The 26,897-nt window shown below is 50.8% G+C and overlaps 1 protein-coding gene across 2 annotated transcripts in view; it reads right to left on the bottom strand.

The window, feature by feature from the left end:
• The window catches only part of NSD2 (nuclear receptor binding SET domain protein 2), a gene marked incomplete at both ends in the record, with an annotated part of 50,226 nt that extends 23,973 nt beyond the window's left edge, over positions 1–26,253 (bottom strand). For both annotated transcript variants that reach the window (XM_079707595.1, XM_079707596.1), the window contains 8 exons: positions 372–496; positions 1,606–1,687; positions 3,879–3,997; positions 6,334–6,478; positions 14,644–15,126; positions 15,626–15,792; positions 23,177–23,339; positions 25,663–26,253. In XM_079707595.1, coding sequence (XP_079563721.1) covers positions 372–496; positions 1,606–1,687; positions 3,879–3,997; positions 6,334–6,478; positions 14,644–15,126; positions 15,626–15,792; positions 23,177–23,339; positions 25,663–26,253 — 1,875 coding nt within the window. The remainder of the gene's footprint in view (positions 1–371; positions 497–1,605; positions 1,688–3,878; positions 3,998–6,333; positions 6,479–14,643; positions 15,127–15,625; positions 15,793–23,176; positions 23,340–25,662) is intronic.
• Between the last annotated feature and the right edge of the window lie 644 nt (positions 26,254–26,897).

The following is a 26,897-nucleotide window of genomic DNA, read 5'->3' as shown; positions in this document are numbered from 1 at the left end:
AATGCACAAGGCATGTGCACAGCATGTGGGCCCTGCCATCCCGCTGCGTGAGCACACCAGCCCCGTGGGCAGCCCCGCTGACACTGTCAGGTTAGGACCGGGTGAAAAATCACAGAACCAACATCTTGAAGACAGATTTCAAGCACAATTAAAAGCATCAATACTGAAGTACAGCCACGTACATTTACGCATACACCGTGTGCGTGTGTATTTCTCTCTGAAATAGACACGGCTCAGAGCACCTAACCTCCCTGTGTCTGTGGAGAACACCCGTGTCACGCTGATTAAGTCTGACCTTTATCACACTTCAATGTGGGTAACTAAACGGCCTTTGTGTGAGTGCGTGATGATCACTATTATTATGATTTTACCTCATTCTCAGTTAAGGATGCAGAAGGAGAAGAGCTTTTGCTAAAGGCGAGCGACGCAGATGCCGCTGCGGGGGCCCGGTGCCGCTTCTTCAGGGGTTTGCAGGCGTCAGACAGATGTTTTGTGGCTGTAAGATAATTTTGGTTTATAAAGTAAAGTTTGAAACCTTAAACCCTCAACCTCTTTCCTGCTTTAAAAGTACCCCGCTAATAAATGAAGTTTCTGAAGATGGATTTTCTGGGCTTAACTTTTTGTTGTGGAAAAATCAGGGCTGATGAGCTGGACAGTGAACTCCCACGTCCCCCTGCCCAGACCCCAAAGCCCCGCCTGGGCCACACCAGTCCACCCACGCCTGGTGCCACGTCCCCCTGCCACTTCTTCTGCAGCAGATCCCAGACATGTCATTTTACCCATGGGAAGCTAGAGCACCTCTGCATGGAAGGTTTGAATGCAGCCACAATAGCACTATCACACTTAAAAGTAACAACCCTTTCTATCATCAAATGTCCACTCAGTGTTCAAATTGTTCACAAACATCTGTTTTTTTAAAACAGTCTGTTCAATTAATTTTTAAAAACCAGTACAGCTCTTTATGCAAAATAAGGGAAACAGAGCCATTTCCAATCTTCACTTACTCTGATTTTTATTTTCCTTTCTTATTACGATTTGGAGATGGTAAGCTTTCTTTAATGAACTACCAGACAGATACATCAAAAAGATAATTAATGAAAAGGTAAAAAGTGACCTGATGCCCCCTTCATTGTTTTGACAATTATTTTTCACAAACATTTTAAGCTAGTTTCTTCAACATGTAAAACAGAAATAACCAGTCATTACTTTTACTTTTTAGCTAATATACATGGAGAATTGGGTACTAAAAATAGTGGAATTTACAGCAACAACTGGTATCATCAAGTCAGAAACCTGGACATTTCTGATTCGAATCACTTCTCTAATATAATTTAAACTGAAAACAATAAAGCCAAGTAGAAGTCAGCAGAAGAGTGACTTCAATGACACTTAGCTGACCATGAAAACAACTTCACACTAAAGCAGTTTACCTTTAACTGCATGAGAACCTCCTCCCCACCTCACCCTCTAGGTTCCAGCTTCCTGCTCACACGCTCACCCCTGGCTCCACCTCCCCCCTCCGAGGGGGGTGCTCCCCGAGGACAGGACCAGGCCGGCCGCCCACCGCCAGCCCAGGGGACCTGGAAGGAGTGCTGACCACATTACCTGCCTGGCTCTTGAGCGAGGAGGCTGCCTCGATGGCCTTGCAAGAGCCTGTGCGGGATGTTTTGTCTGTGAACGTCTCTCTCTGTTATAAAGGGGGGGGGGGTGCGGAGGGAGGAAAGAAGGAAGGGAGAACAAAGAAAAAGAAAAAGAAAGGGGAAAAGTCTCCAATGTGAACTCACACAGGCTGCTGAAAAGCCGTGTGACAGAAACGTCTTCCTGCGGAAGCATGCTCTGCGCAGACGGTTGGCAGCTGTGGCTGCCCAGCTGACACCCTCTTCGTCACTGGGCCGATTCTCCCCTGCCCGCCCCCCCCAACTCTGACAGCCGCTGGGAGGGAGGGGCAGGGGCCGGGCCAAATCTGACCTAACCAGCCACTCTGAGAACCTCAGATGCGACTCCTGGACAGGCTACCAAAGGTCCTCTGGGTTCAGAGCACAGCGACCTGGAGGGAGCCCAGCCCATGAGAAGTGCGCCCGGTTCACTCCAGCCCACCAGGCAGACCATTTCCAACCCTGAGACAAGCCCCAGACAAAGCTCACAAACAAAGATCATCCGAAAGCACATTTCACAACAGAAAAAGAGCACACACACAAAAATATCATGAACATTGGTCTGGCGCTCAGAATTCAAATAATGTAGTCTGGACAGCACTGGGGCACCCCTGCCTCACAGCCACCCTGCTGCCCAGGAGGCCGAGTTTGCCCCGGACTCCAGCAGGGATGGGTCACAAGACCGTGGACAAAGTAACAGGTGCCCAGCACTGGGAATGCTACCTGGCCCATCCAAGTGCTCAAAGCATATTAGGAATTATACCCGATATGGCTTATAAACTTAGGTTTATAAAAACCAAACCAAACACTACTCTCTTTAAAAATCATCTGCTATTTCCTGAGCTACTAGTTAGTAAAATTTCTGTCTAGCTACTTAATGTGAATTTTGATATTTCAAATGTCCAGGGTCACACACATTTTTTTTTTTTTAGGTAAATCCTTTATACAAATATTTCAAAGCAACCAGTGTCAGCATGACTGTCAGTAAAGGACCACTTCAACGGCAGGCGGCCAGAGGAGAAACTGAATATGTGCTCCCAGGTTATCTGCACACATCAGTGTTACCTAGCTCATTGCTGGACACCTGACAGGTGCCCCGGGAGAATGCTCTCCTGTCCATGAAAATGGGGTGGGGCCGCCTGCTCTCCTGAACTGCAAATATGCCTTTAAAGAAATAAGACAGATGACGTGATGGCCACATATTTATGCTTGAGCAATATGTGAGATTTATTTTCCATTCTTCGAAATAAAACAATAAAAAGAACTTCTTAATTTAGATCAGTAAAAGATAGTTCAGGGAATTCCCTGGCTGTCGAGTAGTTAGGACTCCACACTTTCACTGCCAAGGGCCCAGGTTTGATACCTGGCTGGGGAAACTAGGATCCCACAAGCCGCATGGTGCAGCCAAAAAAAAAAGGGAAGAGTTTGAAGTTATAATCAAAATCATAAATCAGAGTACAGCTACACTGCCAGAACGACTATTAAATAAACATAAACTCAAATGTAAGGTACAAAGTCTAACCTCTCAGTTCACAAAGAGGTTAACCGGCGTCCAAATCGGAGAGCGCACCGGCAGAGCCCACGTTCTCTACACACAGGGGCACGCACGCCAGACACAACAACACAGGTCCTCTGAAGGTCTGACCCTTGGTCAGTTTCATGCTCCTCCAGGTACCAGGCAAGCTCTGCCCCTTGACACTGGCTGGCACCGGCTAGAGCTGTGAGGTCCCGTGGCTGCCTTTACAAAAGCTGGGCCTTTGTATCAGTACTTTTTTGTTGTATCAAACAGGCCTACACAGCCTGCTTAGTATTCACATTAAGTAAATAATAATATGAATTACTAATAAATGGAATGAGTTCATAAAACCTATTTCAATGCCTTTAATGGATTTTTTAACTTCTTATGAAGAATAACATATAGTGGATTTTGATGTTCTCCTGTCAAGTCATTATTTACACACTGAATAATACGCCCTACATTCAAGAGTCATTTTAAGTATACAATTTTGTTGAATCTAAACATCAAGAATTATTCAGTGTTGGGATGTGTTAAATTCCCTGGCAGATAAAAACTCCCCCTCCTCAGCGGCCTTCTCGAAGAAGCTCCAAGGGGAAAGCCAGCCCCGGCCTCCACCTGACGCCTGCAGAGGACGCCTCCCCGCATCCCGCCTGCGGCCCAGGGGAACTGGTTCCTGCAGCCAGGCCCACCCAGGACGTAATTACCTTCCGAAGACTGTGCCTGTCGGTCCTGAGTCTCTTCCTGGGAGCGTCCTCAACTTCAGCATCTTCTATAGGGTCCTGTGTCCTCTTCGTGTGGTTTCTTTTTTTCCCATTTAAGTTACCTTGGAATGGGGATGGGGGAAACTTACATGAAAAACCCTCCACAAGCTGTCCTCTAGAGCACTGAGCAGCTGCCCAGCGCCTTCAGCATGTAGATCCAGCAGTGATGGGCCTCCTGAAACCCTGTTCATTTCCAGGGCCTAAGTACCACAGGTCAAATCTCTCTGCACTTTCCAAATGGCAAGTAGAAAATCCTTATCTCATCTAGGGATTATTATATTGGTATCTGTTACATTTTAATGTACTATAGCATTAAATCTAAATATAACCCAGTATTTTTACAAAATCCGTTAACACATTTCCTTAAAGAAGCATCTTAAGTGAAACAATCCATGTGCATCTGCAAAATAAGCGCCTTCTACATGTTTGCTTAACTGTGCCACATGTTAGGTGTCCTCAGGGAGACCACCTAATCTGAGACTTAAGGTGTCTGAACAGTACTGACAGAAAAACAAGACGTAAAGTAAGAATGCAGATTCTAGAGAGAGAACTAATTTGAACACGCCAAGGTTTATTTAATACAAATCCAGTGTCTCCATTTGCAGGACTGCTTTACAGAGGTTCAGGGTTTGCTCCTGGACTGTTCACCAAACATCTCCTGGGAGGGCAGTGTTGTCCTCAAACCCTACGGAGTGGGGCGGAGCACACTGGCCAGGAGGCTCGGGTCCCTGCATCCAGCAGCCCTGGGCTGACACGGGCCCGGGGCTCCGCCTCAGGTCCAGGCCCAACATTGCAAGAGAAGAGCAGAACCGGAGCGCTGGCCTCACCAGCTGCCAGTACCAGACTGGCATAAGCTGGCCTGAGAGTGGCCTTCACTAAGCTCTGGGCCGGCCTCAAGGGAACACCAGGAGAGGCCTGTGGAGCGGTGGCTGTGGATCCACGGACCTGCCAGCACCTCCTCGGCACGTGTGCACTAGGTAGAGCCCCCAGGGGAGGTGAAGTTGCAGTCCTTCGCCCTTTACGTAAGGACCTCCCCGTGCCAGGATGAGGCAGTGGTCATTTGTTACAGAGATGAGCAAGATGGGCATCTGTCTGAATTCCTAACACCGAAAGGATAGGACAGCTGACACCATGGCCTGACCCATCATCTTGGGGTCCCTGAGAGGGAGGGCTCGAGGCCTGCAGAGCAAACACACAGCTGACACACACTGGGGGCAGGGACCACCCATGCTCCTGTCTGCCAAGTACGCGGGGACAGTGACAAAGCGGGACACACAATCAAGTCACACTCACTCTTCAAGGGTAAGGTGAATCTGGCTTCAATAAAACCTGACTATTCTTAAATCAGCAGTCACTGAAAAGGGACACTTCTCTAGATTTAGCGTACTGATGAAGAGTCTGGTAAACTTTTGCCTTTTAAAGAAAATACACAAAATCCTAAACATCCTCCCTATTCTAAATCGTAGTATTTGCAACAAACCCTGAACAACTTGAATGAAATTCACTATTGATATCATTAGATGGTTGCTGTGGAGTTCTAGAAAGCCCTAAAATCAAGATGGGAACACGTGTGAACAGAACAGGAAGGCAACACGGATGGAGGCCACCTCGGTGCTGACCGAGCTCGTGCCCACGAAGCTCGTGCCCATAAAGCACCCTGTCAGGCAAGTCTGAAGGCCTCTCCACAACTCTTCAATGACGAGCCTTGAGAGATGCAGAATTCTTTTGTATACCCAAACTGATACCCAAACACGTCACACTTATCTTCCCATTACAGGTGTCAGTTTCCCACAGGCACAGAGGACACACCCAACCGTGGTGACCTGTCTTCCCCAGAGCTCACAGCATTAAGCTTCCCTTCTCTTACCATAGCCCAGGGCAGAGCGGCACTTTTTGTTTTTTCGCCCTGAAGGCCTAAGAACCAGAGGCTACCCACATTCAACGTCAGTCCACAGTCACCCTCCTCACCCTGCGAGCTCTCAGGCCCACAGGCTGTGAACGGCCAGCCCCAGGGCCAGAGCCCCTGCCCTCGGTGGGAAGCCCCCCACAAGGTGCAGGCGCAGCCCCAGCCGGGATGGCAGCCTCGCTGCAGGACAAAGGCCTGAGGTCTGACCCCGGCCCGTCACGCGAGCCTCCGGCCCTGGAGGCCGCCTGGATTCTGTGCCTCCCTTCTGCTCCCTCACCGCACCTCCCCCACTGGCTGCAGGGGCAAGAGAGCGAGGGGCCCAGAGGGCCACAGAGGATCCCACGGAACAGCTCTGGCGACAATGAGCAAGGAGACCAGGCAGCAGAGGTTGCTTTACTGTGACGGCTGCACTCGGGTCAGAGCCGGAGCGCAGGCCGCCACACGGCACACGCCACGGCTACGCAGAGGACATGAGCACAGAGCTACGGTTACCAGAGTCTTCTTCAGATGGGGACGGGGCCACGAGGGCGAACTTGGTGTGATAGCGTGCTTTCTGTTTCTCGTTGAGCATGTTCCACTGGGACCCAAGCAGCTCTTCGATCTCCTCGGCGGGGGCGTCCGGGTGCTCAGCGACAACCTGCGAACACGGGAAAGGTACGATGGGAAGGCCGGACGCCTGAACTCACACAACGCGGCGCACGGCCCCTGGCTACCCAGCACGTGGCACTCTCACTCCCACGTCATGGAACTACGTCCCATAAAGGCTTCAAACTAAAAATAGTGTTTAACTGATGTTGTAACTCATTGAAAACGGCGCTGGTGGAAACAATTCCAGCTGTATTTGTGTAAATGTGGGAAATGATAAGTGGTAAGAGAAAAAGTACACTTTTCCAAAATCACTAAACTGTTGGTAACTTGCAATTTCCTAGGCACCCTTGAGTAGCCAGCAGGAGGAAACACAGCCTCTGGGTACAGGGGCGAGCCCTTGGCTGGCTTTCTCGCCGGCCGTAGCACCAACTCTCCTTCTTTCGGGTCCGTGTTCAGGAGGGCGTAGACGTGGCCGAGGAGCCCCGCCCCGCTGCACCCTGAGACAGCCACTCCTCACAGCCGGGACACAGAGCTCCCCGGCCCTGCAGCACATGGGAAATGCAGATACTCAGGCCCCACTCCAGGGACGCGCATCTTCACAAGGTCTCCAGAAGAGCCCCATCACTGGGTTGTGAGGAGTGGGTCCGGGCCGTGCACTGTGATAATCGGGTGGGGGGGTGTAAAACTAGGGTGCTCAGGCCCCTGCCAAGGCCGTTCCAACCCAGCGGGCCCGGTTCTGCTATTTTAAAGGCTTCCCATGGGTTTCTAATGTGCCCCGACTTTGAGAACCACCAATAGCAGGGTGCGAGGTCCATAAACCACAGCCACAGAGCAGATCTGACCCACCTTCCTGTTTCGTATGGCCTATGAACTAAGAATTGAGTTAACATTTTTAAATGTTGAAAAAAATCGGGGAATCCCCTGATGGTCCAATGCTTAGGACTCAGCGCTTTCACTGCCAAGGGCGCGGGTTCATTCCCTGGTCAGGGAACTAAGATCCCGCAAGCCACACGGCGTGGCCAAAAAAAAAAAAAAATCAGAGGAAAAATATTTCATAGCACATAACAATTAGAGGAAATTCGAGCATCAGTGTCCACAGTAAAATTTTCTCTGAACTCGGCCGCAGGCATGAACTACCAAGTCCTCCGTGGCTGTTTTCAAGCTACGACAGCAGAGCTGAGGAAGTGCAACAGAGACCTCTGTGCCCCAGGCCCTTCCAAGAAAGCTTTGCCGACTGAGTCAGAGCACTGGCTGCTGGCTTGGGAGCCAGACCCCAGGTTCAATGTGGCTCATCCGCCACAGCTTTGAGAAGTAACTTGGGTAAGGGAAGGTGTGTCACCACTGCCCTCTGTGATGGACTTACCGCGACACTTCATCAGTGGGTTCCTGTCACCACCTGGACCTACTATTTGCCCAGCCAACACGGCAAGCTCTGCCCCCAAACGCAAGCCCCAATCCACAACTCCGCCCCACAGATGGCTTCGTACGGCCTCAAGGGTCCCCGCGCCTCACCGTGCCCACCTTGGCCTGCCGGACACCAGCACCCCAGCAACTCTGCACGTCGAAGCCCGGCTCCGGCTCCCGCACTCCCCCAGGGTCTCCTCGGCATCCCTGTTCCCATCCTGCGCCTGCCTGGGTGTCTCCAGCCCCACACACGCCTGCTCCCTCCTCTCAACTTGGGGCACCCTCCCCTCCTGCCCAGCCTGCCTGCCACCCCTCCCGCGGCCCCCAACACTTCCAGCATCAAGGATCTGAGACCCTCACGGCAAAGGCTTCCGTGCAGAGCTGCAGATCCAAGACTCCTGGAGCACAGCACATGCGTCTGCGGGGCTGTCGCCCAGCCCAGGCCACAGCATCCCCGATCAGAATGAAGGGTAATGTAAGTGCTCGCAGCTGCTTCCCCAAACAGGACTCCGAAGCCCCGGAGGTCACCCTTCCCCTCGCACCTGAAGCCCGTGCCAGGCTGGCCAGCTCCACTCCTGCACGTCCTGTGCCCGCCCACCCTTCCTGGCTCTCCATCCTGTCCGCTCCCTGCTGACACTCTATCCCAGAGGGCCTCCTTCCTGCAACCAGAGGGCCCCCGGCCCAGGCCGCCGCGGGTGGGACTCCTGCCGCCACGCGCCAGCCAGGCAGAGGTGCACCCACTCCTGTCAGCCCGCGCCCGTGCGCCTGAGCCACACGCCGGACGGCCCCCCGCAGGCTGGGCACACAGCAGGTTGGACCCCCTGACTGCACGGGCCCACGCTCCCAGAGACCTCCCCCTCCGCAGGCTGGCTGCAGGTATCCTTTCAGCTCTCAGCCCGGCGCTGCCCGCTTGCACCCTTGCAAGCAGTGCTCTGCCAGGACAGGAGATGCGCCGGCCACAGCCGCCGCCGGCCCGCGGTGCCCGCCTCCTGGGAGCGCCCAGGCGTTTTCACCCTCACCTCTGCTGGGCCCACGAGGGCTACGACTGCTCACCCCAACGCACAGGTCTCATGAGGACGTCACACAGCACAACCGCTACAGGCTCTGCACACGGGCACAGTCGGGGCCGGGTCCCGGTCTGCTTCCCGCCTGTGTCACTTCACCGCGGAGGGGTGGCTTCACCTCCTCACGCTCAGCCAGGAGACAGGGCTCGCTGTGCCATCACGAGAGCCGAACGGTTCCTCACGACAGCGTACTGGCAAGGTCTCCAACACGTGGAGCACTCCACCGCGGCCACCGCTGTGTTTCTGATAAACCGTTTCAGACACGCGACAGTATGGACGAGCAGCCTGCACCACGGCTGGCGCCCCGCAGGGGAGGAGGGGGTCAGAGGAAGCAGGCCCCGCATGCAGCAAGGCGGTGAGGCGCCCGTGCGGCGGGGGAGGCAGCGGCTGTCCTGGCAGAACGCTTCCGCAGGCAGGGGTCCAAGCGCAGCCTGGTCAGGAGCAAGAGCAGCTCCCGGAAGATGCCTCAGAAAGAGCTCCACCACGTGCCGACAGACTCGGCGGACCGCGAGGCTGCTCACAGCTCACCCAGAACCTGAGCACCAACTGCGACGTGCGCATCCGCTCCGACAAGTCCTGGACCCTGACAGGCAGCATCCCTAGCCCCGCTGCCAACCTCTTCGCCAACAGGAGCTGCAGGGCAGCAGCCGGAGGACCCGTCTACCACGCCCACGCCTGCTGCTCTTCCTCGGCTCCCTCGCAGCCTCCTCTGCCCACCCAGGCCCCTGTCCTCTCCTGTCCCTCAGACCTTCTCCTGACCATTGCTGAACAGGCGGAGGGGGGCTGTTCCTTTGTGAGGGTCTCGGGCCCTGGCCCCTCTGTGACGATGCTGTTTGGGGACCCAATGCCCCTCCTGTTCAGTCCATCTACCCTTCCAACCTCTGACTCCCCTGCCTGATCCTGGGCCTCCCCTGACCTTGGAGGTCGGCTGGCTGCCTCAGGCCTCCCGGCTCCGGCAGCACTCAGCCCCTCTGCGGGGAGGGGAGACGTGCAGGGACCGCCCTCCAGCTGCCCCTGGGCCTGGGAACAGCTAAGCAGGGTGGAGCCCCTCCCTCCTCCTCAGCCACTGAAATGGGCAACAAAGGCTGGATTTGGGGTTTGTGTCCCCCTCACCCAGTCCCTTTGTCATGTTCATTAAAGCCTTTCCACTCCTTGGGGAAAAAAAATATGGAAAACCAAATACCCACAAACCCACACAGCTAAAATGTCACCAGCACGACCTGGGACTCTGTGGGCTCCTCAGAGGCTGCTCTCCCTACCCCCGGCCTCTCACACGTCTTCTGAGAGCCTCCCACAAGCCTCGCCTCCTAGTCCTCAGGCCTCCCTCCTGCCGTCCGGCAGAGCCACAGGACGGTGCAGACACGGCCACACAGGACTTCCAAGTCTAGGGCGCAGAAGGCCTCCACCCTGCCTGCTGTGACCACCTGCCGGGAGCACGACTGGCCCGAGTGGAGTGTGGCACCTTGCAGGAAGGTCCCCTGGCCCACTCCGGCCTTCAGATGAGGCTGCAGCCCCAGCTGACACCCTAACTGCGACCTCATGAGAGACCCTGAGGCAGCACCACCCAGCTAAGCTGCTCCCAAACTCCCGACCCAGAGACACCAAGACAAGCAATGCGTGTTGTTGTCTTAAGGCACTAAGCTTTGCGGTGACCTGTTACGCGGCAACAGACACCTAATACAAATGTGCATGCAGAGCTGAGACCTAAAACAGGGGTGCAACTCTAATGAAGCTGTAAAAATCAGGGTCAGAGAAAGTGGGAAGAGGCTTCAGAAATCGGAAACAGGCAAAAAACATCTGCTGATAAAAGTGCTACCAACACTGGTGCCTTAGTCAACTCTCTCCCCTCGCGGGAGGCTTCACCCAGCCGCTCTCACCTCCTTGTGTGCAAACCACACACGGGCATGGCACAGCTGCTGGCAGCTGTCTACCAGCCCCGCCAGCTCCTCACGGGCCATGGGCCCATCTCCCAGCATGTGCCTCTCCCCCACCTCCATCCCCTGGAGCGGGATTCAGGAGCAGAGGGAGTTGCATGTCCAAGCTAAGCCTGCTGGACGAAGACGGACCATCAAAATGTGTTAACAAAGAGCTCAACCCGTTTCAAGAAGCTCTTCATTTTCAAGAAGAAAGCTGGAAATGCACAGCAAAAAAAAGTCGGCAAGTGGCAACCAAATGTCCTTGACAGTCACAGTCTTCTATCTAGTGACCCCAGAAAAGGAGGCTCCATCCACTCTGTCCCTCAAGGGCTGGCCAAGCTTTTAACCAATTAACAACCAAACAGAAACCATCCTTGGGTGCACCACCACTCTCCAAAAAGAAAGAAACCCCTAGAAAGACCCAGATTATTCTACAGGATGGAATCAGGGAGCAGCTCCCTCAATTCAAGTCTAGAATTACTCATTACAGAACCAGCGCAAACACGCTTGTTAATAACAGGTAAAGAATCCTAGTAGCCATCACTTTTCTGACAACATGGAATTATCAAAGCCCACCAGCACCCAAACCCAGATAGGAGGGGAAGGGCTCATGGGGCTCGCCCCCCACAAAGACTAGGGAGAGGCAGCAGAACTGAACTGTAACTGTGCACCTTCAGTTTGGTGTTTGAACTGAGCATGATGCCCACGGCAAAGCTGTGCAGAACGGGCTCTGGAGGGATGCTCAAAGGCAGAGAGGCTGTGCTGTGAGCTGCAGGGGGGTCTGGGTGCACAGCACAGCCCCACGCTGCCGCCTCTGGCGTACAGCTCATCAGCAATCTCCGCAGCAATAAACTCCTTGGTACGTATCGCAGTGCTGGAAGGGTTGATGGAGAGCAAGTTGGTTCCGCAAAAGTAAAAAGGGTGGTGGTCTTTGGAAAGTGATCTGAATTCTCCTTCACACTTTCAAACGAGTGGAGATTGCGCGGAGATACGCAGGAACCAGGAAGAGGCCGAGTGCGGCCGGCTGGCGGTGCTGAGCTGTCACGGCCACGCCCTGCTCCCGGCGTCTGAGAGCAGGGCTCCTCCCCGGGCGTGATGGGGGTCCAGCTGCAAACACGGGCGTCACACAGCCTGACCTTACAGCTCGCACCTCACCCACAGTAGGCCCAGCGCGGTAAGTGTACGCTGCTCCGTGCTCCGGCTGGTCCCCACCCACAGACCCCCACCAGGTGTCAGCATCTGGACAGAGGCACGGACCTGGAGCTACACCCAGACTCTGCGTGGATGCAGGTAGGCAGGTAGGCAAAACAAAGCAGTGGGCACGTTGCACTTTTCACACTTTCGGTGACGGGATCTGCACACCCTTCAGCAACGTGCTCTCCTCCTGGACGCCCGGTAAGTCTAGAGTCACGCGGCAGGACGCGCCACCATCTGCCATTACTTCCACAGCGTCGTACAGCTCTGAGCACTGTGCTGCCTCCTTGGGCGCGAGGGCAAGACTCTTCAAGGGTAAATACCTTGCGGTGAAATTACAAGACAGAGAATGTGCACCTTCAATTTCACTAGATATTGCCAAATTTCTCTTGTAACTAGGTGTAAGGAATGATCCTCTGCCAGCCCTGCATGGGGATTCCCACCACGGCTTCATCTCCTTGACCACAGAGGCGCTGGGCTTGTGTCCACTCGCCTCACTGTGACCGTGGCACGTGGTTCCCTGCTGTTCCTGGGCTCAGCAGCCTCTCTTTGTGGACTCGCTGGCCATCCAGGTTCTTCTGTAAACTGTCCTTCTCAAAGCCTTTCCACGCTGTCCTTCAAGGTCGCTTGAGCTCTGCACACACAGTTTTCATCTCATTTTAACCCAGCTCCTTTATGATCAGTCTGCCTTAAGAAACCCTCCCCCGCAAAGAGACAAAGCTCTTCTCCCGTGGCGGCCCAGTGCTGACCTCACCAGTGTGGTCCCAGTGCCTGTCCTAAGCAGCCGGCCCACTCAGCTGGCCAGCAGTCCTTTCCCATCTGCCTCCACACGCTTGCGAGTCTGCTTCTGGGTTCTGCTCTGTACAGTTTTCAGTAACAGAACTTCCTCTGTGTAGGGCAAGTCCCCCGGCTGAGCTTCTCCTCAAACGTGGCTTTGCTAGCATCTACTTAAAAAGGCAAAGAAGTTCCCGTTGGGAGTTCTCCCAGGACGATCCTGGGTTTACAGTCTAACAGAGGAGAGATGACAATTTCCACTTCAGAGCACCGTTCTGAACACCGTGCCACCCCCTCTTTACCTCAGTCTAGGTCTGCTAAAATATCAGCCATTTTTCTCCAAAGTTATACATGTTCTGTCATATTGATCCCTTGGTACCTTATTTTGTTACTATCACAGACACTACATTTTTGGCGTTCCACCTCCTCTCTGTGTGTTGCTCTCATCTCTCCCGGTGCTGGGAACTCTTCCTGAGTCTCAAGGTCTCCTGTACCCTCCCCTGAGCCTCCACATGGACCGCCTCCTTTACAGTCAGGCCTCTCTATTTTTTTCTCGTCTTACTGTACTGCCAGCACTTTCACTACAACATTTAATGTCAGTGGTGACAGAAGGGTATCCTGCCTTGTTCATGATTAGAGAGAGAATGCTTCTACAGTTCCTTCAATACATGTGATGCTTAAAGTTTCTGATAATCACCCTTCAGCAGATTAAAGGAAGTTCCCTTCTAATCCTGGCTTGATGTGTATCAAAAAGCAATGACTTGGGACTTCCCTGGTGGTGCACTGGTTAAGAATCCACCTGCCAGTGCAGGGGACACGGGCTCGAGCCCTGGTCCGGGAAGATCCCACATGCCACGGAGCAACTAAGCCCGTGTGCCACAACTACTGGCCTGCACTCTAGAGCCCGCGGGCCACAACTACTGAGCCCGTGCTCTGTGCTCCGCGACAGGAGAAGCCACCACAATGAGAAGCACGTGCACCGCAACGAAGGGTAGCCCCTTTCGCCGCAACTAGAGAAAGCCTGCGCGCAGGAACAGAGACCCAATGCAGCCAAAAATAGATAAATTAAAACAAACAAACAATGACTTCTGGAGAATTCCCTGGTGGTCCAGTGGTTAGGACTCTGCACTCTCACTGCCAACGGCCTAGGTTCAATCCCTGGTTGCGGAACTAAGATCCCACAAGTTGCGTGGCATGGCAGAAAAAGCAATGACTTTTATCAAATGCCTTTTCTCCACCTACTGAGATGATCATTTAATGTGCGACAGCAAATCACAATAACAGATTTTCTAACATTACACCTGCCTTACCTTCCTGAGAAAAGTCCCACCAACCCACTCACTTCAAGTAACAGTGAAGAACCAAAGATGGTGGCCTAATCCCTTTAGTTCTTTACAATGGAATCAAGCCCGGACCATGTCCAAAGAGACGGTTTGGCCTATAAAAATGATTAAGAATGCTAGTCAAATGTTTTCGCCACTGACACAGTACTGCCCTTCAAACGCCACGGCGCCAGTGGCTGCGTGAGGTTCTATAAGCGCCTCCTGGAGAAGACGCTAGCCCAGGACCAGATGTCCAGGATAAGGCCGAGCTTCCAGCAACGAGCAGCCCGCCTCCCGCTGTCCCTGTGGGAGGATGTTCGTAACCGGGAGTGCAAAGGCAAATATCTTTGCTCCCAAGTGTTAAAATGGCCATTCCCTAACAACACTTGCTTATTAGATGTAAAGTCTACAGAGGGCTTGCTACAGACTGTGCTGATAATGCTGAGAAACAGGTGATTCTGCACTGCAAGGGATGCCCCTCAAATGCAGAAACTCCCCAGAATGAAAACACAACAACTTAGAAGCCATCACAACACCGACCTCGTCCCTGTGCTTTTGACAGAAGACCAGAAACTGGGACGCCGCATCGCCCTTCCTGCTTCTCGGAGTGGAGGCCATGGCCTTCTTCCTCCCTGGAGGAGACCCGACTCCTCGCTTGGGCTCGGCCTCTGCTGTCTTTTGAGGAGTGTTCTTTCCTGTCCCCGGGTCACTGTCTTGGTTCTCAGCAGAGCAGGACAGCTGGGCTCTCCGTCTCCTCTTGACAGGAATGCCCTCTTCCCTCGTGGACTTGGGGCTGTCAGCAGCTTCTTCCCTGACTCCTGAGGACCCTACCATTTCTCCCAGAGACTCCACAGCAACGCCTGCCTCCTTGGCCACGTGGGGGTTGAGATGGAGCTGGTCCCCCACGTAAAGGAAGGTGAACTTGGCTTTCCTCTCCTCTACTGACATGCTTGCAGCTGCTTCTGCCTGAATGATGCCCATTGCCCACTGGGCCCTCAATTTCCCTGAAATAGGTTTCAACAGCTGAAAAGAGAACATAAGATATTGTAAGTTTCATTATATAAACATAAAAGTTAACCCACTTTAAAGAAGAATACTTTTAGAATTTCAGATAAATATAGAAATCAAAAACTACAAAAACCCATTAACTCGAAGGTTTTTGACAGAGTTCAGACCAGTAAAACTCTACTGTTTCTTTAAACTAGAAATCAATTCCAATTACATTTAACTAACACTCGTATATAATATTATATACATGTTTATATATAGATATATATAAAGGAAAACAAAAATTATAAAACAAATTATCTCTGGGAGTCATCAAAGGAGTAAAAAGGATAACCTGTGTCTCTAAAGAAACCTGCCATATTGTATAACACAGTACACTTGGCAAAAGTAAACAGTGACAGACATAAGAAGCCGTTACAACATTTCAACCAACCACAAGTTCAAAACAAGATAAATAATTAAGAATAAAAATAAAAGTTTTGATCTAAAATTATACTTAAGGAACATCTATCACCTTAATTTTCTCAGCTTTCGTGGGTGCCTGCTTGGCACTTTCCTGGCATAATTTTTCAAACTGTCCTTCTCCTTCAAAAGCTACAAGGCTCTTCTCAAATATCCAAGCTCTTTCTGGGGCATCACCAAAGAACTGTACGTGATACTGGCGTGCACTCTTTTTCTGACCTAGTTTTTAAAATAAAATGTTAGAACTTGAAAGTTGGAATTTGGGATGAAATTAGGCAAATCTATTAATAATTACTGATATAAAGTTAGGAGCTGCTTTGAAGTTGTTTTATTGGGTGCGGTTGGAATCCGTTAACCTCAAAATAAACCCTGCTCTTTCTCCCCACCACACTCCACCCCAAAAGGGGAAACACATTTACGAGACTTAGATGAGGTTCAAAACCGACTGGGAAAGAATGCTGACCAGATTCACTCCTCATCCCCTCCCTTCCAAGAGCCACTGAAGAAGACCCCAAATAAATAAGACGAGAGAGGACAACAGCAAAAGGGGACCGGGCAGCAGTGAGGGGACACAGGCTACTGTTCACAGCCTGGGTTCAAATCCCAGCCCTCCCACATACCAGCCAGGTGGCCCTGGGCCGGCCACCCACTCACAGTGCTCAGAGGGGGAATAAGGGCATCGATGACCTCCCAGGGCAGCCAGGAGGCCACAGAGTAACCCCTCATATGTGCACCGCTGTTACTCTTAGCAGGAAGAAGCCACATCCTCAGTGCAGACAGAAGGAACCTGAGTGAGGAAAGTGTCTACCTGGTCCCCAAACCCAAAAGGAGGAGTGCCAGATTCGGCTGGGGTGGAGTGAGGTTGAAAACAGCTGGTTCAAAGGTCAGATCTCTGTGCCAAGTTGGGAAAGAAAGGCAGATCTCCATTGGGGAAATGCCAGTCCCTGTTCCCTCACACAGAGCACTGGCCACAAAATATCACAGGACACTCCCTAGAGAACCAGCGCACCAGAGGAAAACCTCTCCACTGTGTCTTTTCTCCAAAAGTTGGAGATTCCCCCAACTAAACGACCACCAGCCAGCCAGACCCTGTAAGATAAGCTAACAGTCTCCCTACACACGGGCTGCAGGCAGCTGAGTGTAGCCCTCTCAGACACAAGCGCAGCACCAAGGTCTGCCCCCGCAGGACCCAGAGAAGCCTCTAACATGAATGATTCCAAAATACACAGAAATAAACAGCCTCTGCAGGACCACAGACACTACGCCAGGAAGAGATGACACCTGACAAAGAAGAACTCTAGTTTGCTATGAGAAGAGAACAAAGAAAAAGAAAGCGCTATGAGAAATTTTAAAATACAGTCATGAAAATAAAACTCAAGAAGAAAGCTTGGGGCTTCCCTGGTGGCACAGTGGTTAAGAATCTGCCTGCCAATGCAGGGGACACGGGTTCAAGCCCTGGTCCGGGAAGATCCCACATGCTGCAGAGCAACTAAGCCCGTGCACCACAGCTACTGAGCCTGCGCTCTAGAGCCCACAAGCCACAACTATTGAGGCCGTGTGCCACAACTACTGAGCCTGCGCTCTAGAGCCCGTGTGCCACAACTACTGAAGCCCGCGCGCCTAGAGTCCGTGCACTGCAACAAAGAGTAGCCCCCGCTTGCCCCGACTAGAGAAAGCCCACGCACAGCAACAAAGACCCAACGCAGCCAAAAATTAATTAATTAATTAATTAATTAATTTAGGGGGAAAAAGAAGAAAGCTTGGATGGAAAGTTAAGAATAAAATAACATTCAAAAAAAAAAAGAAGTTAAGAAATCTCCCAGAAAGAAGAAAAAGATTAAAATGAAAAAATCTACTCTCATAAGAAACCCACAGGGTCAATCCAGGAGGTATGATACCCAAATAACTGGCCTTCTAGAGAGAGAAACAGAGAAACTCATCAGAGAATTAACAACACAAGAGCACATCTCAGAACTAAAACCCCCCTAAGTGCCTCATCCAATGGGTGACCCACATCAGGGCACATCTTTGTGACATTCAAGCTATTGGGGGAGGGGAAGAGAACAGCTTCCATGTTCATGAAATGAGAAATAGAACGGCAAGGTACTTCAGGAGCAACTCTGGATGCTAGAAGGAAATGGAGTAATACCTTCAAAATTCCTAGAAGAATTATTTTCAACATAAAATTCTACACCTAGCCAAACCATTAATTGAGTGAGAGGATAGCGAAGTAGCATCCTCCGAACCACAGGAACTCAAATTTATCAACACCCGCCATTTACACTTTCTTAGGATGCCAAAAATGTACTCCAACAAAAAAGGAAAACTGACCAAGGAAGAGCACAATGTGGCACCATGGAAAACAATGCATGTAACTCAGTAAAGCATCTTAAAGAAAGTCTAAGATTACTACTATGCAAAAGACAGAGTGCCAGTAATACAGAGTCAGGTAGGAGAAAGGGAGATTCTAGGAGAGAGCTCCAAGGAAAGAAAAGATGAGAGGAAAGAATTCTTCCACACTGAAAGAAAACCTTGGCAGCAAGGAAAAAGGTTAAAAAATGAGATCCAAGAAGCAGAAAAGGAACACGGGAACCAAACATAGGTTTTCATTTTTTCTCCCAATCGGAAAAACTAACTACATAGTAGGATGAGTTTTAAGGACAAAGAAATAAATACTTGAAAAAAATTAAAGCTGTATGGACAGCAAAGTATACAATTTCAAAAGAAAGGCAATAATTAACTCCAGGAAAAACAAAAGGTTGTATAAGAAAGAAAATGCAATTAAAGAACACAGCTCAGTTTTTCACTGAATGATACTTACATAGTCAAAATTATGTGAACAACTACGTTTGATGTAATAAAAACAGTGAGTTAATTATATGGGGAGGATGAAAGGGAAAGAAACAGGAAATGATTGAAGAGATCAATCTTCATTTTCCATAACAGAAAGTCAAAAGAAAACACCTAAATGATAAATCAAAAAATAGTTCAAACTGGAAGAAAATGTTTACAGTTAAAAATAATTACTTCTGGGGAGGGAAGGGGACTATTTTTCACTATTAACCTCTCAGTACAATTTGACTTGTTTATAAGTGTGTATACTTCTTTGATTTTAAAACAGCTAAGATTCAAAAATATGTCAAGAGATTTATCTCTGCTTCAATTATTTTAATACTTTGAAAGAACTTCCCTTGGTCATAAAAATGAATATAAATATATGTCATAGCAATTTGCAAAATGAAGAAAAACCTATTACAGTACACATGATGAAATAATATGAACACACATCGTTTTTTAAAATAAATAGTTAATGGCACAGAAAAAATGCTCCTTACATGTCAGCTGGAAAAAAAAGCAGAGGAGAACATGGTAGGCTGATCCTAAGTTTATAAAATTAATTAAACGTTTCTGAAGTTCTTTCCTGCCTGGAAATTTGGTAACACATGTAACCCAACTTTCTTGTATTTTTAAGGTTTTTTTTCTAATCCATATGAATTTTCTTTTGGTCCAAAATTGACAGGTGAATCACTCATTTTTACCACCATAATTAACCAACTGTCCCAGCACCATTTATTAGTAACCCTTCCTTCCTGTGACTTCTGATGTTCATCAATCATGGTCGGTATGAAAACATTTATCACTGATGCCCCACCCACACTCCCTTCTAAGAGAATGTGGCCTCCACCAATAGTCCAGGAACCTAATTTTGTACTATGTTCGTTTCCTCCCCATCACAGCACATTAGACACAAGGTGGCCCCTGACCCCCTGGGCTAGACTGAGCCAGAGTCTCTGTCCAGATTCTGTGGGGCCTTTGAGTTGACAACAGCCATTCATGCATGCAGAATGGACCCCACAAAGAGATAAGGCTGCCTCAGCACTGCAGATACAGAGAGGAAGAGAAGCCACAACAATGCAGACGAGGCCAGGTGTCTACAGAAGCAAGGGTCAAAATCACAAGGACAAAAGGCCACAGAATTCCACAGGAAACAAAGAACAAGGATCACCACCTGAGTTTCCTGGTTCAGTCCCTGGGGGTCCAGAGCCCCCAAAATAGGTAAAGCAGAAACTGACAAAATTTCAAGTAGAAAAAGGCACATCCATTATCACAGTGGGAGATCTTAACACACCTCTCTTCGTAGCCGACAGAAAAGCAAAAAGGAAAAAATCATATTACAGTGTCTAATAACCTAGAACATGAGAAAATCAGAGTACCTACAATATTTTTAGAAAATGCTGGAATTTAGAAAAAAAGCAATGAGGGTTCCTTTCCATAACACAGAAAAGGTGAAAACAAAAATCTCCACAACAGAAGATAAGTTGACTCGATACCCTGGTACCTGAAGAGAAGACTAGTAGGATCCAGGTGCACCAGGGAGATGGTGACGTTCCCAGCTGCAAAAGAATCCAGTCTTTTTCATAGTATAATACCCAAAACACACATTTATCTTGTTTCCAGCTTAAGGGGTTAGGCCTCAAAGCTGCTGGTTAATCCATCTAGATGCCCTGGGAGACAGTCACCAAGACAAGTTCTGCTGCTACAAATCACGAAAATGCTATTAGATTTTTAAAGGAAACCTGAACTCTCCAAAGAGCTGTGCTCTCTTCTGCATGTAGATTATACTTAAATTTTTAAAGCTTAAGTGCATTACTGCTGATCCAGATTCAAGTAATCCCATGTATGATAAATAAAAAGAAGTACACATATGCAAAGAGAAAAAAAGAAAATCAGGGGTGGGAATCAGGGGTAGGGTGAGGGAGTTCCATCTCACAGGGAAAAAAAAGTTCCTGCTTCCCAAAACCCCCTGCTCAGCCAGCCCCATGCCAGAAGCCGACCCTCGGCCACAGCCCCGTCCTTCCCCAGCAAGGATGCCTAGCCCCTCGGGCACGCCCAGCACGGGGTGCTGCACAGGGAGCCGGGCTCAGCACCGCCAGGAGACCTGCCTCACACCCCGGCACCCCTGTGTCTCCCGTGGCCTTGGACACAACCAGAGCCCAGACCCGAGCTTCCGTACACCACTCTCTACTAAAAGGACCCAGGTTTCTTCTCAGAAACAGCTGGTTCCAGGACTGGGGCAAAGAAAGTTCAAAATGAGCCCAGAGTGTATTCAGTTGGGCGACACGTAAGGAAGTGCTCCAGGACGGATGGAGATGCGTCAGAAGGACACGGCTGAAAGGGACTTCACGGGCTCCCACCGGCCACATCTGGGACAATCTGCGCATTAAGAAGAGTGAAGGCTGTAATCCTAAGTAATTTTTTAGGAGGGAGCTCACCTTCACAGAACAACGCCAGCTCCTTGACCATGAAACGCATGGTAAAAACGAAGAGCTAGCGTTAAATAAGCCGATGGATCCTCAGGGAGGACTGAAACCAGAGCACGCAAGGCTGTCAGGGAGCCCGGTCCCAAGTGTGGCCATTGATCATTCACCAATGACAAGCAGGGCCGTGCCTTCCCACTGGAGAGCTCTTGGTCACCACCTCCTGGGCGGGCGCTGGCTGCACGTGTCCTTCTGCCATCCCCAGGTACACACAGGTTCCTCTGACCCTTTGCTTTTCAAAGGTCATCTGAATCCCCTTCCAGCTGCAAGGCCTGTATCCTGGCTCTCTTCCTACTGAGCTGCTTTTCAAATGCACATCATCAGTCTTCAGAAGTTGATCTGTGATTAGGAGGCTGTGCCTCCCAGCAACCCAAAACCATTCCTAGAGAAGCACACTGTTGGGCTGCACCCCTCCTTCCAAGTTTGGGCACCTTCCCACAACTCCTGCCTGGCTGTGCGCCCTGCGTCTGATCACGAGGCCAGAGCAGCCTAAGAGAGTGGGGCTGGGCGGCAGGTGCTGCTCGAGACCACAGAGGCTGGGAAGAGCACCCTGATTCAGCCTCAGGGTGAACACAAGAGCAGGGGTGCACCCTGGGACCCCTGAAGCCCTCTGGCAGGGACTCCCTGATGCTGGCAAGCTGAGGATGCTAAATGCCCTCCACTGAGTCAGAGCCAAAGCCAGCCCACAGGCTCCTCTCTAGCCACCGCCTTCCTGCAGAGTGCATGCGCACGCCTGGGCCTCGGGGCAGGGTCCAACCACCCAGTGGGCGGGAGGCCTGGCGCCTGGGGCTGAGGAGAGGTCCTCTTCATCCCGAACCTGCACCCCCTCAAGCCTGTTTGCCAGGGAGCCACCAGTGTACCGCACTCCCAGCAGCGCTGCCCCGGCGAGAGCTCAGGCCTCCATCCAGAGGCCAAGAGAGGCCACGCACTCATGCTGAGGCCATGCAAGGCCAGCCCACAGCTCCAGCCACCCACGCTCCTGGGGGGGCACAGGTCACTTGGGCACCAACTTGGTCACCTCCAGCTCTGTGTTACCACCTCTCACCTCCCTCAGACCAAATTCAAACTTTAGAGCAACTCTTCAGGAGAATCTCAAACCACCTGATTTTGGGGTTTTTTTCCCTCCAAAAACACATGAATTTTTATGTGTTTCATGAACTGTACAATTATTATTTAAATTAGCATCTGCTCTAATCTGTATCAATAACATACTACATTCTTAATATGTTCTTAACTGTTCTGTGTACTGATTTATATTCCCAGGTTTCATGACACCAAAGATGATCATTTCTAGTTTTTTTCTTTCTTCCCACAGATCTAATAAAATAAACTGGGACTTTTTTTAAACTAAAACTTAGTATAAAATACTAATTCTGGGGCTTCCCTGGTGGCGCAGTGGTTGAGAGTCCGCCTGCCGATGCAGGGGACACAGGTTCGTGCCCCGGTCCGGGAAGATCCCACATGCCACGGAGCGGCTGGGCCCGTGAGCCATGGCCGCTGAGCCTGCGCGTCCGGAGCCTGTGCTCCGCAACGGGAGAGGCCACAACAGTGAGAGGCCCACATACCGCAAAGAAAAAAAAAAAAAAAAACTAATTCTGAAAATCATGCTGAAGCAGTCACTGTATATCTAAGTAATAATAAATTATTTATCATAAAACCTGAAAAGCAATACAAGGCAAAGACTGCTTCTCTTTTAATACTAATTCAATCAGATAAAGTACGTATCTAATTTGGATATAAAAAGAAAAGGCAATGTGTCACGTGTGAATCACTAACTTTAGCAAAGTTGCAAAATGAGCCACAAAAAACTTAACAACCACCCACCCCACCCCCACCTCCAAGCCGATTCAAACCTTGTTGTATGAATGGCCACTAAGCACATGAAAAGATGCTCAACATCACTGATCACTAGGGAAATGCAAGTTCAAAACCACAGGCAGCAGCAGATAGAAAGTAGAGCGGTGGCTGCCAGGGGCTGGGGAGGGGGCACTGAAGACCTGCTACTTAACAGGGACAGAGTTTCAGATTTACAGGATGAAAAGAACTCTGGGGATGTATGGTGGTGACGGCTGCACGACAATATGAATGTATTTCATACCACTCAACTGTGCACTTAAAAATGGTTAAGATGGTACGTTTTATGTTTGTGTATTTTAACACAATAAAAAAAAAGAAAAAAAGAACCACAGTAGGGCTGTTTAAGGAAGAGTAATAGAGAAGTTTGGAGATGAAAACAATTAAGTGCAGAAGATAAAGATGGAAAAACAGCCCCCAAAACACAATACCTTTCAGTTTGGTGTAGCTGTGCAGGAGTGGATCGTCGGAGACCATGCATGGCCACCAGGGGTAACCGGACACCTTGGACCACACCAAATCCCCGACATTGTACTTCAACAGCTGGTCTTTGTCTCTGCTGCTATTTGGACAGGATTCTTTCTTAGCTGGAATCTGAAAATGAATAACAACAAAAGATACATCTAGTACCTACCCTGAAATCCAGCCTCCTATCCATAGAAGACCAAGGATTAGTCAGACAAGAAATTCAACACACACACACACACACACACAAACCCCTAAAAAGAAGCATGCTTTCCCTCACTGTTTTTCAGGTAACAGCCCTGCTATCACTTCATCAAAATCGTTCATCTCTTGCCTTCAGCTAAAAGGTCAGCAAGTACCTAGCATACTGTACGTGCACAACATTACAAAGATCTCCACATAAATCTATTTCCTTGGCCTGTGGGTGATCTTTAATGGAGCTTATTCGCAGGTCGGAGAACTGTCATGCAATTCATACCCTGACCCTCCCGCCCCTTCTGAGCCCTCGTCTGACAGTTAACCTGCTGGAGAGAGGACCCGGGGTGGCAAGGACACGGGGGCCTGGCAGCAAGTCTCAGCCCCACCACCCACCATCCAAGGCCTGGGGCTCTTGGAGTCTCGGTCTCTCCGACTTAGAGCCCAGGCCAATTAGGAGGCTGAAGGCTGGCCAGAACAACCTCCTCTCCCGGAGGACGAGCCCAGTCAGCACAGCCCCAGGCCTTCCCCTAAGACCGCCACCTACTTGAGCAAATCGCTTAACTTCTTTGGGCCTCAGTTTCCGCATCTGTAAGCCGAGGAGAACCCCGGTTGTTACACACATCAGGTGCTGAGGGCTGACACAGAGCTGTCACATTACACGCTTTTGTATATGTGCTGCCAAAGCGAGCACTCATTACACGCTTTTGAAAAATCCTGGCTCTCATGTTATTCCACAACATCCCAGTTTTACACTGACGGTGTCATCAAAGCCACGTGACAACCCTATCAGGACAAGTATAATATTATCGTCCCCACTCTGAAGAGTCAAATGAGACTCTGAGAGTCCAAATCAGGTGATCTATCCAAGTTTTACCAAAATCAAGTGTCAGAGAGCTAGGGATAACTTGCACCAGCCTCTTCCCCCATAAAAGAATGAGGTTCCCCACACCATGGGTGCTTCAGAAAAACCATTGTATCAGCCCAGGTCACTCAACTAGGCTTTTAAACAATTCACCATTATGATTACATTAGATCCCTTGAGCAGTCAAAAGACATTTTTTTTAACCCTCCAAGTTCTTCGTTATTTTAACTATTCAGGGAAATTTCAGTCCTTTCCCCTCCCACCTGTGGGGTTGTAACCAAGATTCCTCAACTGTAATGTTACACGAATTATTCCAACCTTAGTGATGATACAACCCAAACTGGTCTCGAGTCCCCTCTCCCCACTCCTGCAGGTGGGCCAGGAGCTTTGGCTGACCAGTGAGCACAGAACGTGTTCCAGACCCTGTTAATCTAGACCATCAGCCCCTCGGTGAACAAGGGCGGCTCCAGAACCCTCCCCAGTTCCCTCTGCCAAGGTCAAGGTTCCCGAGTGTCATTTAAGACTTGGTGGCATAAACCACCACGTTTGTCGTCCTACGCTGGGGGGTCTCCACCCCGGCCTTTGGTGAGTGAACACTCATTCACGCGCACTCAAGTGATGGGCTCTGCCCTGGAACCAAGAATGTGAAGGCCTGAGGCGCAGCCCCAACCCTCAAGGCAGCGGCCCATCTGCAGGGCCACCGGGGGAGGAGACCTGGGAGTGGACAGTGAACCGCAGGGTGGGAAGGTAGGAGCACACCTGCACAGCGCGGCCCGCTCCCCTCCTCGGGCAGCACAGACTGAGGAGGCCCCCACTCGATCCCCACGCTCCTCCACTGACCAGATTCAGGCTAAAGGGCATCTCTGGAGAGGAGATCCATGAAAACAGGACAGCCTGAAGGTCAAGGGCTCTGAAACGGGCCAGGCCTGGGGTCAGACACTCATTTAATCTTTTTTTTTTTTTTAATTAAAGTTTTTGTTTTTGGATGTGGACCATTTCCTGAAGTCTTTATTGAATTTGTTACACTATTGCTTCTGCCTTTTTCTTATGGTTTGGTTTTTCGGCCCCGAAGCACGTGGGATCTTAGCTCCCCAACCAGGGATCGACCCCGAACCCCCGGCACTGGAAGGCAAAGTCTCGACCACTGGACCACCAGGGAAGTCCCCCTGTTTAATCTTTATGCTTAACCTCTAGGCCTCAGCACTGCTCGGCAGGCTGCTGTGAGTGTCTGCCGTTACCACAGCCAGGGGCCCGAGCTGCAGAGCAGGCCTCGGGGGGCTCAGCCCACCTCCTCCTGCCCCCCGCGCACCGCGCGTCCTTCGGGGCCCTCCTGTGCCGGGAGCCAGGGCCGCCCTCTACCCCAGCCAGCCACAACTCCTCACTTGCAGGTACCTTTTCAGCCGAGGGGCTCGAGGCCCGGGACGCCAGGGCCGCCTCGGCGAGGCCCCGCTCCAGCAGCAGCTTCGCGCTCCTCTTCCTGGTCCGCCTCGCTTTGCTCGCTGGTCTCTGTCCATCGTCTTCCGACTGGGACACGGCGGCAGCACCATCGCCACATATGGAGGACTCAAAGAGAGGCTTCCCGTTCATGTATGTTTTGGTGATCTTCAGCTTGATCTCTGGAGAGCCATTTTTGACAGGGGTGGTGTCAGGCGGTGTCCCCAGTCCCTTCATTTCCTGGGACTCCAAGCGCAATCTGGCATCGCGAGCACCGGGGTCTCCGTTAAAGACGCGGGAGGTGAGGTCCTTCAGCCTCTCGGCCGGGATAAAAGGCAGCGCGTCGTGGCCGTTGAACTTCTGCACAGCTCCCTCCTGCAGGCCGGCGGAGAGCTGGGCTTTGCTCAGGAACACGGAGCACTCGCGACTCACTTCGCAGTTCGGAGTCTTTCCGTTCGCGTTGCCAAGGATCTCCGGTGCCTGCTTCATCTTCACGCACTTTACAACCTTCGGAACAGAAAGAGGACTTTTTTTGATGCTGAATTCCATTCAGCCTAGACGCCTCCGTTCTTAGAACACTGCAGCATTAGAAAAAGAGAAAGAAAAGAAAGGTATTACATTTCAAACCTAAGATGAGTATGCCAATGAAGCTCTCTATCAGTTTGTAGAGTTTGTGGGGGGGCGGTTCTGAGGCAATTTATGATGTTTCCTATAGTGATTTAGGTCACAGGAGGCAGTTCTAATATCACAAAAATGACAGGAATCACAAAGTGATAAAGTGAAAGGAACAGGACTAGTTTCTAACAAGAGAACACAAGAGTCAAGCAGGGACCGCCACTAATAAACTGTGTGGCCGTGCCCCCCTCGACCTCAGCCCTCGGAAGCGGAGGTCGCCCCCTGCCGCGAGGGCAGCGCCCAAGGTGGTCAGCACAAAGCCAGGCCCGGGCAAAGGACAAAAGGGAAGCACTTGAGACACAGCTGAAGAGGACCCCGGGCAGGGGCTCGGGACATACCCGCGATTACTGGTAGGCAAAGCTTCAGCCCAGACGGCCGGAGAAGGTGAGAACTGGACCTCTACCGCCCCCCCGCCCCTCCCCACCCAGGCCCAAGTTAACTGCCGGTGACAAGCAGCAGGGCAGCATCATCAAGTGCAGTCAGCTCTCCGGGACCGCACTAGATGGGCAGCAGGGCCA

The sequence above is a fragment of the Hyperoodon ampullatus genome, assembly GCF_949752795.1.
Source record: "Hyperoodon ampullatus genome assembly, chromosome: 1".
NCBI lineage: Eukaryota > Metazoa > Chordata > Mammalia > Artiodactyla > Ziphiidae > Hyperoodon > Hyperoodon ampullatus.
Note: the sequence above shows the minus strand (reverse complement) of the source record. Positions and strands in the feature narration are given on the sequence as shown.